Source organism: Ursus americanus, chromosome 30 (assembly GCF_024610735.1).
Source record: "Ursus americanus isolate L20-20 chromosome 30, mUrsAme1.1.p, whole genome shotgun sequence".
Lineage (NCBI taxonomy): Eukaryota > Metazoa > Chordata > Mammalia > Carnivora > Ursidae > Ursus > Ursus americanus.
In genome coordinates this window covers 9,951,361-9,964,993 of record NC_142156.1, presented here as the reverse complement: position 1 = coordinate 9,964,993, position 13,633 = coordinate 9,951,361, and the positions used below count along the sequence as shown (strand labels likewise).

Genomic DNA, 13,633 nt, shown 5'->3' with positions numbered 1-13,633 from the left:
ATTTCTGACTTCTTAGTTTTAAAACCGTTACAGAAAGATCACACTGATTAGTGCCTAAAACTTCATACTCAAGAGTGAAGGCACAGCAGATGTAAAACAGGAGGGAGGAGGCAGCTCTAGGTCACTCCCAACGGTATGCAGCTTGGGGTTCCAAGGCTGCTTCCACAGGGAAACAGAAGTCGGTAGCCCAGACCACCACATGGCTCCCCGTAAGCGCTCAGGAGCACCCTCGCCCCCCTCCCAACCTGCCCTGGGCCACGCCCACAGCCAGCACACAAGAACTAACCCAAAGCCTTGAGCCTAGGGGGCATGACGCAGGCAGCCAAGGACAGGAAAGGGTTCTTGATCCTGGGAGCGGCCAGGGGAGATTTCAGCAAGGGCAGGAAAGAGTCGACCAAAACAGGGATATACTGGGTCAGGCCAGATGGGTTCTTGGCCAGGATGGTGTCCAGCAGGCCCAGCGCCGCCTCCAGTTCACCGTCCAGCTGCAAGCAGAGTCGGCCCAGGAGGCAGGTCAGCAGGGCCTGCTCCGGACAGTGAGGAGTGGGCTGGGCCTGCGCGGGCAGCGGCCGCTCACCTCCTGCAGCCGTCTCCGGATCTGCGCCTCCCTGTCCAGCTGGGCCTGCAGCATCTCCTTCTGCTTACTGGTCAGCTGCACCTCCTCTTTTATGCCTTTCTTCTTCTTTATCTCCTAAAGGCAACGAGCAAACCAATTCTATCTCCAGGGAACAGACCTCCCTCCCCGCCATCGAGCAGGGCGAGATCAGTCCCACAGTCGGCACCAGGCCAGCTCTAAGTCTGTGACCTGGGCCCCCAAACCCGCCATGTGGCCTCCCCGATCTCCCACAAAGTCCATAGCCACCTGGTTTCCAGAGGATGGAGACAGCAGTAGAGAAGTATCTTACTGGATTCTCTAGTGACAAAGGCAAGAAGAGCCTTTTATGTGTTAGAAAAATGAAAAGTTCCTCAGTGTGCTGGAAAGGCTATTCTTTTTTTTTTCTTTTTTTTTTTTTAAAGGTTTTATTTATTTATTTGACAGAGAGAGAGACAGCCAGAGAGAGAGGGAACACAAGCAGGGGGAGTGGGAGAGGAAGAAGCAGGCTCCCAGCAGAGGAGCCTGATGTGGGGCTCGATCCCAGAACGCCGGGATCATGCCCTAAGCCAAAGGCAGCCGCTTAACGACTGAGCCACCCAGGCGCCCCTGGAAAGGCTGTTCTAATCATGCAGCTTCAGAATCTAAACTTTCGCCTCCCTCCTATAGACGCTTTCCCCCAGTACAAGCTGCAGCCTGGAAAAGGCCAAGAAATCACTCATCCATTCAACAAGGACTTACTGAGCACCTCCATTGGTAGAGGAATCCGGGACTGGTGGAGGGGACAGAAGAGTGTGCACAGGCCTCAGGACAACCCCAGGGAACAGGATACACAAAACTCGGAAAGTCACCAGGCTGAGGCCACCAAGCTCAGCAGCCACCCCACATGTAATACTTCCGCGCACTCACCTCCTTGAGCTCCAGCTCGATGATCTGCTCCTTGAAAGAATAAGCTTTGTTCTCTCGCTTCATGTTGGCCTTCTTTATGCTGTCCTGCTGGGCACTAGAACATCAAAGCAGGTGATCAGCCAGGTTCAAAACAGCCGATTGGTCCTCCAGCCTCCCGCCAGCCATGAAACCCCAGCTGGCTTTGAAGTTGCAGGCACCAGCTAAGTGTGGGCTACCTGACATGCTCTCGTATCCCAGGCCTAAGCATGTGCCTGGAACAGAGCAGTACTTGTCCAACGAACGGATAAGCGATTTCATTTATTCCTTCACATTCACTCCTTAACCCTATAAAGGAGGCCTCTCTCTCTTACAGGGAAGAAAACCAAGGCTTGGGCCAACTGAGCCCACGAGCGGGAACTCACCTCTGGATAATAGATTTGTCATACAGCTCCCCGGCAGGGGTCTGCATAATGGCAAACTCCTCCCGCGTCACCTGGCGCAGCGCAGGGTTCTGCACAGAGGCAGTGATGGTGCTGATGAGCTGCGGGAGGACCCGGTCCGGGGACAGGATGGACAGGGAGCCCATGGCATTCATGGAAGACTGTCAGACAAACACAGACACGGTCGGGGTGTGCCAAGGCTGGCACTGGAGAGGGGTCCTGCCACACCTACATGCCCCCGGCTACGGGCTCCTCCTCTTCTTGCCCCTGCCTGTTCTCTCTGAGCACTGTCCGCCAGAGCAGACAGCTGCAGTGTGAGCCTGCCTCCTCAGCAAGCGTTTCCCACTTGGTCTGGTACCAGCACCCTCGCTGGCTGTCACACTCCCCCTCTATTCTCAACCTCCGTGGGGCAGGTGGAGCTGCCCCTACCTCTTCCAGAGGTGGGCATGTGACCTAGACCAAAAAGACAGGCTCAGAAACAAGCACAGGGCCCAAGCCAGGCCACCTCGGGGCAGTGAGACCCCATGCCAGTTGAAATGACTGGAAAACGCAAGCTTCTTCCACAGGAACTGATGGGGGACAAGCTGTAAGTCTGGAAGTGTTATCAGCTGCCCTGCTACGAGAGAAGGGGAGACGGCTGGAGAATGAACCCCCCGCTCATGAAGAGCAGAGATGAGACTCGGAAGGAGAGAAGAGGTGGAGAGCAGGAGAGATGCCACCTCCAGTGTCCTGAGGATAACACCGAAGTCCCTGTAGCCAGCATCACGCGAACCAGTCATACCCTGTGACTCAGTAGTCAGAAGCAGCAGGAAGCTCCCTCTTGTGCTTAAACCACTTTGCATTTTCTGTCACTTGCAACCCAAGGGGTCCAAGGCCCCATTTCACCACACCTGCACCTATTTCATTGAGGCCTCCCTCTGATGCTCTGACCTGAGGCCAGAATTAGTCCACATGCTAATCACCTGGTTCAGGGGACTCTGTGTGGTGATCCTAGGGATGATCTGATCCAGGTGCCTGGTGATGAAGGCTTCCAGGTCAATCTTCATCCTGGCAAGGAGCGCTGGCCAGAGTCCAGACTGCACTGCCACTAAAGGGAAGGGGAGCAATTTGGGGCCTTCTGCCCAGCCTACCCTTACCCTGCCCAACAGCATCCCTGCCCCTCTTGTAACCGCCCCCCGCTCCCCCGCACAGACCTAAGGATGGGTGGTGCGAAATGATCAGCATCTCCTGGGCCAGCTGCTCGGTGTTGGTGATGTCACCCTCCAGTCTTTGCACCCCGGAGATCACACAAAGAGCCTCCTGCAGGACCCTTGGGGGTATGTAGGCTTTGCCTGCCTCAGTCACCTCCCCAGTGTCAATCACCAGAGCCTCTAAGGGTAGCACCTATAAGAAAACAACTCATGAGCCCCCACTGCTCGGAGCCCTGGGCCGGCCTGGCACAAAGAGACAAAAATGCCAGGGACACTGTTGTCTTTCACACACATAGCTCTCTGGAGTTCCTGCTAGAGTGGAGACTGATGCCCAGCTCCCTGGGTGGGACCCGCAGGCTGGGAGATATGCCTGGAAGAACCAAGCACATGTGACTTTGTACCTAAGAAGCCCATGGGGAGAAAAGCAGCCACAGAAACTGGGCCAGGAGACCCAGCCAGAGACCACAAGTCTGTCACTGGCCCGCATCCTTCAAGAGGGGTTAGGGAGGGAGGGAAACAGGGCACAAAGAGCACTGAGAAGGGACTGGGTCTTTGAGGTCACTTCTGCCACCCACTGGCTGGGAAACCCCTGGCAAGTCATTTCAGCTGCCAGAACCCTGGACAACTCATATAAAATAAGGGTGTTTAGGCTGTCTGCCTTTTAACAGCAGTGTGAAAAAAGCAAAAGAGAGAATGGGTAGCAAATGCTCTAAAAATTATAAAGTGTTTTAAAAACAAAGTATTACTCAAGAATAAAAAGGTTGAACTACATGTCACGATACATGGAAAGAAAGAAAAGCATCTCTGAAAAGAAAAAAGAATTACACGAAACGAAGTGTTATCGGAATTCAAGGGCAGGACAGAAGATTCTGGTGTCACACAGTAGTCTGAGTGAGAATAGCCCTGGAAGAGACCAGCCGAACTCCCTTGGCACAACCGGGGAGGACTGAGCGAGTCAGCAAGCCCCAGTTCTGGACCCCAGACACCCTCACCTTGTGAGAACTGAGGACAGCCTTCAGCTCCTCCAGGAGCCCGAATGCCAGCTTAAAGCCCCCAAGAGAGGACAGCAGCTTCCGGACCGTGTGCTGGGCCTGCCTGCGCACACGCCAGGTGCGGCTCAGGAGCACTGCCACCAGAGCCCGGTGGTACTGCCTGCAAGCACAGGGACACAGCACCCTGGGGAGGGCGGGCGCGGGGCTCTCCGCAGCCAGCCCTTCCACCCAGCATGCACCACCGTTTCTCAGGCTCCTGCCACTGTTTGCCTCCCTTGACCCAATGGGGAAAGGTAAACAAGCTTCACATACTGAACTTTGTTGCCTGTGAGTCTGTGCGGGTGGTCAAGGAAAAGCCTCTCTGTCAGATGCAACACGGTACACAGGGCTGGGAGGGAAGACAAACAGAAGTGGTTTTAAAATATAGAACATACTTGGGGGGCCTGGGTGGCTCAGTCCATTAAGCGCCTGGCTCTTGATTTTGGCTCAGATCATGATCTCAGAGTCATGGGATTGAGCCCTGCGTCGGGCTCTGCACTCAGCACGGAGTCTGCTTGAGATTCTCCCTCTCCCTCTGCTCCTCCCCTTGTGCGCGCATGCTCTCTCTCTCACTCTCTCAAATAAGCAAAAAAATAAAATCTTTAAGAAAATAGACGTCTAGAAAGAACTGGAAAGACCTGGAAAGTGAACACTAAAACATAAATGTGACTATCACTTATCAATATGAAATTAGAGCTCATCTGAAGTTCCTTTTTTGCTGACAATGCACACATGTATCTTGGACTAATGAAAAATAAACGCTTTATTCTAATGAATTAAAAAATTACTGTGCAGTTCTAAAAAAAAAAGATGAGGACATACGCATACTGAAGTAGAATGATCGCCAAGTTTACACAGCACAATGGCATGCTACCGTTTGTGTAAAAAAAGGTAAAGAACTAATACAAAAGGTATCTGCTGGTATAAATATAAAATACCAAGGATACACAGAAACTAATAGAACTGGTTGTCCATAGCCAGGGACAGTGGGTGGCCAGAGACAAAGCAGGGGTATGATTTTCAACACAGGCCCTCTTGGATCTTTTATTTTTGAATTATGTGACTGTATTTCCTATACAAGAACTAATTTTTTTTTAAATCATGAAGTGACTAACAGTTTTAGCTCATTAATAGGATGTTGTGATTTGTGAGTCAAAAGACTTTTCAAATCACCGATTAGCAGCAGACAGCCCTAAGGCAACCTAGAATTTTAAACATACACTTAAAGATCAACTGTTCCTTCTCTCCCGGGAGAGAAACCAGTAGTTTTGTGTCTCCTGGTGAGGGAGTGCAGCCAGCCACACTCCACCAGAGCTTCTCAGCTGCCTTGTAATATACGAAAGCCTCTGAGACAGCACCAATTACCCAATCAGCTATAATTACACCTAATATCGCAGCCCCGCAACCATTAGTGCTCTGTCTCCACACATCTACCCACTCCCCCATTCCCCAGGCTTCCATGCCCCATGGGGGTGCATTCATTCGCAAGCAGCCAACGGCACAGCTGCTGACCCCAGCACTCTGATCCAGGTTTTTGCTGAGCTGACTGGTCCAGACAACAGGCAGTCAGGGAAGGGTCTTCTCTGAAGACTCACCAGAGAGACTCAGGCCCAACCTCAAATTCAAGTAAGTTCAGCTACGTAACTCACCATCCTCTGAAGCCATGAGCAGGAATTTCTCAGAAGTGAAAATCTGCTTCTTCTCATCTACAATCAGCTGCCAGAAACCACTCAGTTTGGCCTCTGCAAGAAACAAAAGGTCACTCCCCGACATAGCTCACTCCGTCCGCCACAGCTGGTCCCCTCCGCCTGGAGCTGCTGGGACTGGCTGCACTGACAGCCCCTCTTCTGCAGCAGGCAGCAGGGCTCCCCCAGCATGGCTGGGTCACTCCTAGACTGTCTCTCCCTCCCTGTTCTGAGAACTAATCAGTCCTTCTGGTATCACTGTCTGTATGAACCGTTCAGTGGTTCTCTGCTGCCTACAGGAGCGCAGGCAAGCACTTCCCACCTGGAACTCCCACCTACTCCAGGTGCCATTCACACATGGTGCCTTCCCTGACTGAGGCTGGTCTGAACGCACACTGGGCTGTTCCCTTCCAGCCGGTGAAACCCTTCCTAGCCTTCAGGGCCCTAGTCCAAATGCTCCCTCCTTCATGAAGCCTTTCCTGAAAGCCAACACCTAAACTAACACCTCCTTCAAAACTGTCCTAATGCCACATTTTGTCTTCAACTTTGGACGTATTTTTGCCTCTCCTCACTCCCACTACAGTAAAGAAGCTGAAAACGTGTGGAAGCGCGCTCATGTTCATGTCTGCCTCCCTGCCAAGGCACCCAATGATATATGAGAAGAGCTGAACTACATTTCCAACCGCAGAAATAAGTTCACGTCCATCTGCAGGCAGAGTGGGACTAAAGCAAGCATGGAATACCAGGTAGCCACAAAAATAAAGAGAAAGCTCTTTTGGTTGTCCCAATCTGGAATCTTTTCCAAGGTGTATTCAGTAAGTAGTATGCCATTTACACAGTATGCTACCTGGTGTGATGGGCCGATTACATATTGACTATTTCTGGACAGGAAGAGGTAATACTGTCCAGGGAAGGGAACTTAATGGCTAGAAGACTGGCTAAGGGGAAGCTTTTCAAGTTACACTCTGGAAATGTACAACCAGTTAAAAAAATGCCCCACTATACTAAATCCAGTCAGTCTGGGAATTATATACAAACCCCCGTCCCAGAGCACTAGAACAACAGGTCAAAGGAAGACAGTGACAGAGTCCCCTGGCTGTATTCCCATCTGCCAGTGTGACCCTGAGGCTCATCCCTACAGATGACAAGGGGCCCTGTGGCTGACCCAGTGTGGTAGTGACCAAGCTGATCCTGTGAAATCCTCAACATCACGATACTTCTCCTGGGAACTCTGAATGAGGCCTCATCTACTACTGTGGGGAACAAGTCTAGACCCTTACCAGCCTGCGAGTCAGCCACAGAAAGCTTCGAGAGCAGCAAGGCTGCAGCAACCCCTTCGGTGACTGTGGGAACCTGAGTGCTTTGGGAGGCTGCCTTCTCCACCGTCTGAATGAGCAAAGGCAGCAAGTCCAGGGCCTGTAATAGTGTATCACCTGTGGAGAGAGGACCAGCACCTTGCAAAACACTCTGTCAAGGGTGACAAGATGACTCAAGAAAGGCATTATCTACTCAGGTCCGAACTGGCTGACTAAAACACTACAGTTACCTTGTCAAATGCTGCAAAGTAGGGGAACTAGAACCAAACTCTACAACCATAATGTGACAGCTAGAAGGATCCTTACAAATCCAACAGTCCAGCTGTTCATGTGATCCGTAAGGAAACAGACCAAGAAAGGTTAAGTAAGACGCCCAAGGCCACATAGCTGGTTCAGGGAGGGCCAGGGCCACTGCAAACCTACCAATTTCTTTTTGGGGCTCTTCCCCAATACCAGTCAAGCTCCCAACCCAAATTCCAGAACCAGAACCAATATGCTAACCTATAAACGAAACCCACTTAATTAAAAAAAATTTTTTAAGTGGAAATCTGTTAAAACTATAGCTAAAGCAGTGTTTTCTTAACTACTAAACATATTTCATTTGGAAGACGTCATGGATTTGAATCCAAAAAATGTTTAAAGGCTTATTTTATATTTTATGTTTATTTTAAAAGCATTGGGGCGCCTGGGTGGCACAGTCGTTAAGCGTTTGCCTTCGGCTCAGGGCGTGATCCCAGCGTTCTGGGATCGAGCCCCACATCAGGCTCCTCCGCTAGGAGGCTGCTTCTTCCTCTCCTACTCCCCCTGCTTGTGTTCCCTCTCTCGCTGGCTGTCTCTCTCTGTCAAATTAATAAATAAAATCTTAAAAAACACACACACACACACAAAAAAAACCCAAAATAATAAGAGCATCATGTAGAAACAGCTCAAGCTGAAGAGACTAGTTTAGATCAAATCTCTGCTATCTAGCACTCAATCTAAAATCAAGATTGATCAATGCAGCAGAACTGCGAACTGACAGCGGAGTACGGGCACTACAGAGAAGGGACGCCCTTCTGTGGAATCAGCAGCTCTGGAATCTGCTAGCTGTTTCTCTAAACACAGTTCATCAGAAGTATAAACTTTTTAAAAAAGAAGTACAAGCCTATCTCAGAGGTGAAGATTTTTACCTTGGAGATCAAGTTCCTACGCAGATTGGTAGGTTTCTTCTAGCTTTGCTTAGGAAAGAGGTGGATGCCCACTGCTCAAGTGACAGGTTTGTCAGCACCGCAGAAAGGGCAGTGGTTGGTTTTTAGTTAAATAGAACATAAAGTTTCTATGAAGCTGGACTTTTTGAATCAGACCTCTCACAATCACTTCCCCATGACTTCAGATAATACGGTGACAGGTTGTAGTCCCAGGCCCTCTCTGAATAAAGCTTTGTAACTTGAAGGTCTGATAAAGGGGAGGAGCCAGTCTGTTGTGAAGACTGGACACCGATTCTAGGCTCTGTGGATGACTAAGCCCGATGCTTCCAGAGGCTCAAAAAGAAGTGATGCCAAGTAAGCTAGACTGCAAGGGAAAGCTCGGGACGGTGAGGATGCCCGGAAGACTCGGTCGCCCATGCAGGGGAGGCATCTCACCTCGGAAGCAGGCCAACATACACTGCAGATAGGCATGCCTCACTGCAGAGGTGGAGGTCTTCAGGCTGAAGGCTTTCTTGAACCACTCGGTGAGCTTCTTGGGCACTTCCGTGGTGAACCGGTTACACCAGAGTGCCAGGACAGAGACCGCGTGCACCAAGGTGCCTTCGTGAACTAGGGCAAGAAGCAGAAGTCCGGTCAGTTCACATCTTAGGCCCACGCCCAGTTGCTTGCAGCAGCGCCCCAAGGCAAGCAGGAGTACAAGGGAGAGGAAGCAGTAGTGCTTCAGGGGAGGTCTGCTTGAGAAGGGGTTCATGCAGCTCTGAAGGTAAAAACCAGAGTCAGAGCATGTCCAGACTGCATCCTCCCCATGCTGCCCAGTTACCTTCTTGCTGGAGGAACGGGATGAACAGCTCAGCCACGGTCCCATTCAGGACTTGACTAGACGGCCCAGACACCACGTGATGACTGACACTCCCGATCCCTGGAAGGCAGGGGATTTCCTGCTCAGCACGAAACCACAAACACGAGATTCTTCTTGCCGCTGCCCACTTCCCTAGCAGCCATGCCTCTCCTCTGGCCATCACTGCCCTTCCCTCAATCCCCTCTTCAGATGATCCTGCCTTTTACAGGAGCCAGGCCTCCCCCTAGACTCAAACAAGTCCCACCTGCCACACAGGCAGGCAGCAGCGTCCTGGGAGCCAAGCTGGGATGTCCAGGATTGTCAGAGGGGTCAAGATCAATGAAGGACCTGCCTTACCCACCAGTTACGTTACACCTCATCTACTACTCCACTTACCACTACCCCAGGAGAGATTCTGTACCTGAGAGGACGCTGATCTTCTGGGCTACGATAGTCAGTTTTCCCTCTGAGCCTGAGAAGAGAGACAGCAAAGAGGCAAAATTCCCATCTGCCACATTTCGCAAGGGAGTGATTAACGTGGTCATGTGTGTGACACCAAGATACAGGTTCTGGTTCCAGAAGCAGCCTTTGTATCATGAAGCGGCCTTTAAAATAACATTCACTAGATCTTTCTTCTCACTAGAACAGTAGATGTTCTCACAGAAAACTTGAGAAACAAAAAATATAAAGAAAAGCATTTAAAAATTACCCACATGCCCACTACCCAAAGACGTTATGAACATTTTGATGTGTTTCCCTCTAGCTTTTCCCTCTATGCGTACAATAATGTCTACACTTAAATAAAAAACAACTGAGATCACCCCGTCTACACAGCCTGGTGTGTGCTTCTGTTCACTTCACACGTTCACATTCTACTACGAGCGTTCTCCTGGCCACGCGGCCTTGACACAAGGAGACTTGTAGCCCCGAGTCCCAGGCAGGTCCTGGCACCCACTCCTCAGCCATGCCCCCAGCCAGGAAGGCTTGCTCACCGCCAAGGATCGCAAACAGGTGCCTGGTCACGGCTTCCGTCGCTGAAGAGTCGCTGCACTGGCGGGCCAGGTTCCGCAGCGCCAGCACAGCTTCATCCATCAGGCGGGGACTGTTGGACTTCAACTGACCTGGACACAGACAGCCGCAGCTCAGAAGCCGCCGAGAGCTGAGCATCCGGGCTTTCAGCTCTGTCTTTTCCACGTTCCCAACTCTCCCAACCCAGCTAGGTGTTCTCCTTAGAAAGTATCTCAAGAAACTATGCAAGTGTAGCTTCTTTCTAAACTGAGCTTTCCCCTGCTCTTTTTCCTAAAATAATTGGAAAAATACAACCAAAATCCAAGGTGCCATTCTAGGGGCCGGAGAGGGGTCATGATACTCACTAGCCAGTCCTTTCACGATGTCCAGGGCATACTGGCTGAGATCGAGAGTCACCGATGCCAGCAAACTGGAGATAGCTAAGGGGGACAGAAAGTACGCAGCATGTCTGTCTCAGGTATAAATGTCCATTTCTGCTCTACTCCCCAGCCAATGCTGTCAGGCCTGCTGTCCAGCCACACAGAACCCTGACCACTTTTCATCTTCGTATGGTCACGTGAGTAGTTACATTTGTCCCTACAGTTTCAAGTGCCACCCCACACCAAGTTCAAACTGTCTAGAACAGAGGTTCTTAACCTGAATGGTTTCTAGAAGGTTCTTGGATCTCTAAAATTGTTTGCAGTATTCTAAAGCAGATATACTTTTGTGCATCCTTTTAAGGAACCCATAACTTCCAACATATTCTCAAAAGGGTCCGTGATCTCTCTCCCAAGGTCCCAATGAGGTGAACAGGGAATACACACTTCACTCCACCCCCACTGCTTCTGCTGCCAAGTATCGGAGATGCAGCTCACCAGGCAACCCACCTCCCTCCCACCATCCTGTCAGGCAGTGACCTACTTTCAATAACATTCTCCGGACTCCTAAGTAAGGACTTCTGTATGGTGGGCAGTATCAGATCCTTAAATTCCGAGTGGGACATGTATCGGAGCAGAGGGGCACAGTTATCCTACAAAGAGAAAGGAGAGGGCGTCAGGCACCCAGACCTCGTGCGAACAGACGAAGAAGAAAGGACAGCTCTGAATCAGGATTTCAGTTGGATTTAGCTTGCCCAGCTAAGGGGCACTCACTCACCAACAGGTACTTCTGAGGCTTTACTTTGCTCATCAGGACGTTCTTCATATAAAAATCCAGCAGGGCACTCTAGAGAATACAAAGAGGGTTTAGGACAACATTCTGAGTATCTCATCGCGGACCTAAAAGATCCCTTTGGTGGGAGTGCCTCTAAAAATTACAAATCAGTAAAAAATAAAATATATACATAGGGGCGCCTGGGTGGCACAACGGTTAAGCGTCTGCCTTCGGCTCAGGGCGTGATCCCGGCGTTGTGGGATCGAGCCCCACATCGGGCTCTTCCACTATGAGCCTGCTTCTTCCTCTCCCACTCCCCCTGCTTATGTTCCCTCTCTCGCTGGCTGTCTCTATCTCTGTCGAATAAATAAATAAAATCTTTAAAAAAAAAAAAAAAATATATATATATATATACACATACATAAACAAACAAATAAAATACAAATCAGAGCCCAAATTTCAGTGTCACACACGGAGGGCCCAATGATCACGACACTCATCATTTTAAAACCTTCCACAGCTATCCAGAGCTGCTGGGATTCAGTCCAAAGTCCTTGGCCTGGCTCCCAGGCTGCCTGCTAGCCTGCGCTGCCTCTCACACCTCTCCAGCCCCACTCGTCTCCCCTGCCTGGCTTCTCGTGGGCTGCTTTCTCTGCCCAAAATACCCCTCCTCACCCCCTGACCTTGCTAATACCTATTCACCTTTTAAGTTCCTTCATTACAGCTGTGCTCACTGACCCATGGCCTCTGCCAGGATCCCTACTCCAGAGTATCACCGCTTCCTGCCCTTTTCCTTTGTAGCTCTTATCACAGATATAATTAGATGACTCTCTGTCTGATGGCAGACTCCTCAGACTCAGTTCCCCAAGGGCAGGGATCACAGCTCCCTGGCTCACTGCTGCAACCCGAACAGCTGGCATAGTGCTTGGCACACGGCAGCTGTTCAGTTGGGGGAGAATAAATCACTGCATAAACAGGCAAATTATCACCCCAATAATTGCCAGGATTCTCCCTAAGCCAGAGCTGGAGGGAGAACTTTCCAGCCCCTCAAACTTCACCTATCATGGAGCAAGGCCAGGCTCCCATATGAGAACACCAACAAGCTTCAGATGAGGCCAGAAGCTGGGGCCCCCCCAGAAAAACAAGCTCCCCGTCCTCGCCTCCAGCGAGTCCACCTGCCTTGTGCCGGTTGACCACGTCCATCTCCTTGTGGCTCGTGCAGAATTGCACCAGCAGCCCCAGCATGCCCGCATAGTTCTGGTTGGGTTCTAGGCTGAGAACGGCTGACAAGTACTGTTCCACCAGCCCGGGGTTCTGAAGAGGAAAGCATGAGGCAGGTACGTCACGTGGCAGTGGGGGTAGCACAAAAGCAACGATGCCCACCACCCACCCCAGCCCCGTCACCTCTTTCCACAGCTTGCTGAGCTTCTTCACGGCTCCATCCACGGCGTGCCTGTGGGAGCCACCCAGCACCTCCAACAGGAGCAGGCACTGCACCTCCACCTGCCAGGACGTGAAATGTGAGCGGAGCTGCGGTGGCCCTCACAGCCCACCCAAGACCTTCATCAGGCCCACGCAACCCCAGCCAGATCCTCTTCCCTCCACCCCCGACACTTGGCCCTGTCCCAGAAATACATCTGTTCACTCAAGCACTTCATTAATAAATGTACGCTGAGCACCTATGAGTCAGACAGTGAAAACACATGGAGAAGGAGACAGACGTGGGCCCTGCTTTCATGCACTTTATAGTTCAGAGGGAGAAAAAGATACTACAAAATAAACATACAGGCGAATATACAATTTCAGGGAGGTGAGAGCCATGCAGGAAAAGGATAAGCATCCCGTTTCATACCTGCCTTGACTTTTCCCTCATTAATTCCACAAATACCTGCTGAATACTGACTAAATGGCAGGCACTACACTAGGCACTTTAGTCATGGAAGCGAAGACCAATCAGATGAGCCTGACCTGCGTGGAGCTCCCTGTCCAACCCGGAGTGAAACACATCATAGGTGCTCAACTGAGAAATCTGAGACTTTATATGCCACAAACACCCACAGTCACTGGGGAGCAGTGTGAATGGCCACCCTGAGAAAAAGGGGATGCTTAAGAAGTCTGCTGGGCTCCGTTCGCAAGTGTACAAAATGACAGATGAACACAGTTATCCACTGCAGCATTTTTTTTTTTACAGTAAAAGATTATAAACAACATAAATGGCCATCAACAGGGGACTAGTTATATATACTGTGGGATACCCACTAGGATTAGTAAACCATCATCAAGAATGAAAAACTCTTTATGCACTA

The 13,633-nt window shown here is 50.7% G+C and overlaps 1 protein-coding gene across 2 annotated transcripts in view; it reads right to left on the bottom strand.

The window, feature by feature from the left end:
• GCN1 (GCN1 activator of EIF2AK4) overlaps positions 1–13,633 on the bottom strand; it is a 56,944-nt gene that overhangs the window by 30,555 nt on the left and 12,756 nt on the right. For both annotated transcript variants that reach the window (XM_045791581.2, XM_087857284.1), the window contains exons 6-24: positions 12,732–12,830; positions 12,507–12,641; positions 11,331–11,399; positions 11,097–11,205; positions 10,541–10,615; positions 10,160–10,288; positions 9,589–9,639; positions 9,150–9,248; positions 8,765–8,938; positions 7,107–7,259; positions 5,791–5,883; positions 4,415–4,490; positions 4,103–4,262; positions 3,114–3,303; positions 2,883–3,007; positions 1,903–2,081; positions 1,502–1,595; positions 578–691; positions 287–485 (exon numbers count right to left, since the gene is read on the bottom strand). In XM_045791581.2, the coding sequence (XP_045647537.2) occupies positions 287–485; positions 578–691; positions 1,502–1,595; positions 1,903–2,081; positions 2,883–3,007; positions 3,114–3,303; positions 4,103–4,262; positions 4,415–4,490; positions 5,791–5,883; positions 7,107–7,259; positions 8,765–8,938; positions 9,150–9,248; positions 9,589–9,639; positions 10,160–10,288; positions 10,541–10,615; positions 11,097–11,205; positions 11,331–11,399; positions 12,507–12,641; positions 12,732–12,830 (2,323 nt within the window). The remainder of the gene's footprint in view (positions 1–286; positions 486–577; positions 692–1,501; positions 1,596–1,902; positions 2,082–2,882; positions 3,008–3,113; positions 3,304–4,102; positions 4,263–4,414; positions 4,491–5,790; positions 5,884–7,106; positions 7,260–8,764; positions 8,939–9,149; positions 9,249–9,588; positions 9,640–10,159; positions 10,289–10,540; positions 10,616–11,096; positions 11,206–11,330; positions 11,400–12,506; positions 12,642–12,731; positions 12,831–13,633) is intronic.